The 1,381-nt window shown below is 51.6% G+C and overlaps 1 protein-coding gene across 39 annotated transcripts in view; it reads right to left on the bottom strand.

Moving 5' to 3' along the window:
- The window catches only part of LOC115546521 (fibroin heavy chain-like), a 28,873-nt gene extending 28,173 nt beyond the window's left edge, over positions 1 to 700 (bottom strand). For 13 of the 39 annotated variants that reach the window (XM_030360037.1, XM_030360047.1, XM_030360049.1 and 10 more), the window contains exon 1: positions 563 to 697. In XM_030360037.1, the coding sequence (XP_030215897.1) occupies positions 563 to 638 (76 nt within the window). In that variant the 5' untranslated portion in view covers positions 639 to 697. Of the gene's footprint in view, positions 1 to 562 lie in introns of all 39 variants that reach the window. The other 26 variants (XM_030360041.1, XM_030360050.1, XM_030360053.1 and 23 more) reach the window with 8 other exon arrangements.
- Positions 701 to 1,381: the final 681 nt, after the last annotated feature.

The following is a 1,381-nucleotide window of genomic DNA, read 5'->3' as shown; positions in this document are numbered from 1 at the left end:
GGTGGCCCAAGAGGTGGGCGGATGGTGGCCCAAGAGGTGGGCAGAGGCCCATGAGGGCGGAAGCCCATGAGGGTGGAGGCCCCTGAGGGTGGAGGCGGGGGGGGGAGTCACCTCAGAGACTCTCATCACACACCCCAGGGGGCTCAGACCCAGAGAGGCAACATGTTCACCAAAGGCTGTCAGTGTACAAACAGCTGCAGCAGAAGAATCAGAGGACCCTGAACGGCACCCTCTGCTCCGCCAAGAGGCTTTTCTCACAGCTGAACCACAGGAAGTGCCCACATGTAAAACACGAGTCCCTTTATCGGTCCGTAAAGGTTGCATTTGCTCATTATTATTTCCTCCTCATGTGAGGAACAATTCTCAACCCATCAATAAATAACACATTTGAACATGGATTACATGATGATTTCTGCTAGCGAACATGTGCTATCCTGATAAGACCATTAAATGCATGCATTCCATAGCGTTGATAAACACCACCAGCGCCCCGCGCCTTCCCCCTAAACCCAGAGCCCTACGCTGCTGTCGGTACGAGCGGACATGAAGACGGAGAACCTACCTCCTTGCAGCGAAGGCTTCCAAAGGGCGAGCAGCGCAACTCCACAAAGGTACGAGGTCACCGTGCCTCTCGCCATCCCTCTGCTCTCTGAAGTGTGCCTGGGCTCTCCTCCACCGTGGTTTTATTACCAACACGCCTGCTGGCTCCCACCGGGCCTGAGCTAGAAGGGGGGAGAGTAGGGCAGAGGGGGAGAGAGAGAGAGAGAGAGAGAGAGAGAGAGAGAGAGAGAGAGAGAGAGAGAGAGAGAGAGAGAGAGAGAGAGAGAGAGAGAGAGAGAGAGGGGGGGGGGGGGGGGAGGGGGGGGGAAGAGAGAGAGAGAGAGAGAGAGCCCTGATGTAATGAGTTAAGAAGAGAGAGGGGGGGACCAAAGTTGATAACTCCCAAACCTACACAATCACACACACACAAGAATGCACACACACACACACACACACACACACACACACACACACACACACACACACACACACACACACACACACACACACACACACACACATTCCCCATTGGTGTTTCCTCTTATCAAGCACAGCTAACATGATAAAAAATGAAATAAACAAAAGATAAGAGGTTGGGAGAGATGGGCTCATGGGCCTCCCAACACTTTAGGAGCCGGTTTCATGCTGCTGATCAAGTTCCACCTTTAACTTCTATGTGTGTTATATGTATGTTTGTATGTGTGTGTGTGTGTGTGTATGCGTGTGTGTGAGTGTGTGTGTGTGTGTGTGTGTGTGTGTGTGTGTGTGTGTGTGTGTGTGTGTGTGTGTGTATCTTTATTTTCTTTGTGCGTGTTTGTTTCTCTCTCTCTATTTATATATG

The sequence above is a fragment of the Gadus morhua genome, chromosome 7, assembly GCF_902167405.1.
Source record: "Gadus morhua chromosome 7, gadMor3.0, whole genome shotgun sequence".
Classification (NCBI taxonomy): domain Eukaryota; kingdom Metazoa; phylum Chordata; class Actinopteri; order Gadiformes; family Gadidae; genus Gadus; species Gadus morhua.
The sequence above is the reverse complement of the archived record's forward strand: the minus strand, read 5'-3'. Positions and strand labels throughout refer to the sequence as shown.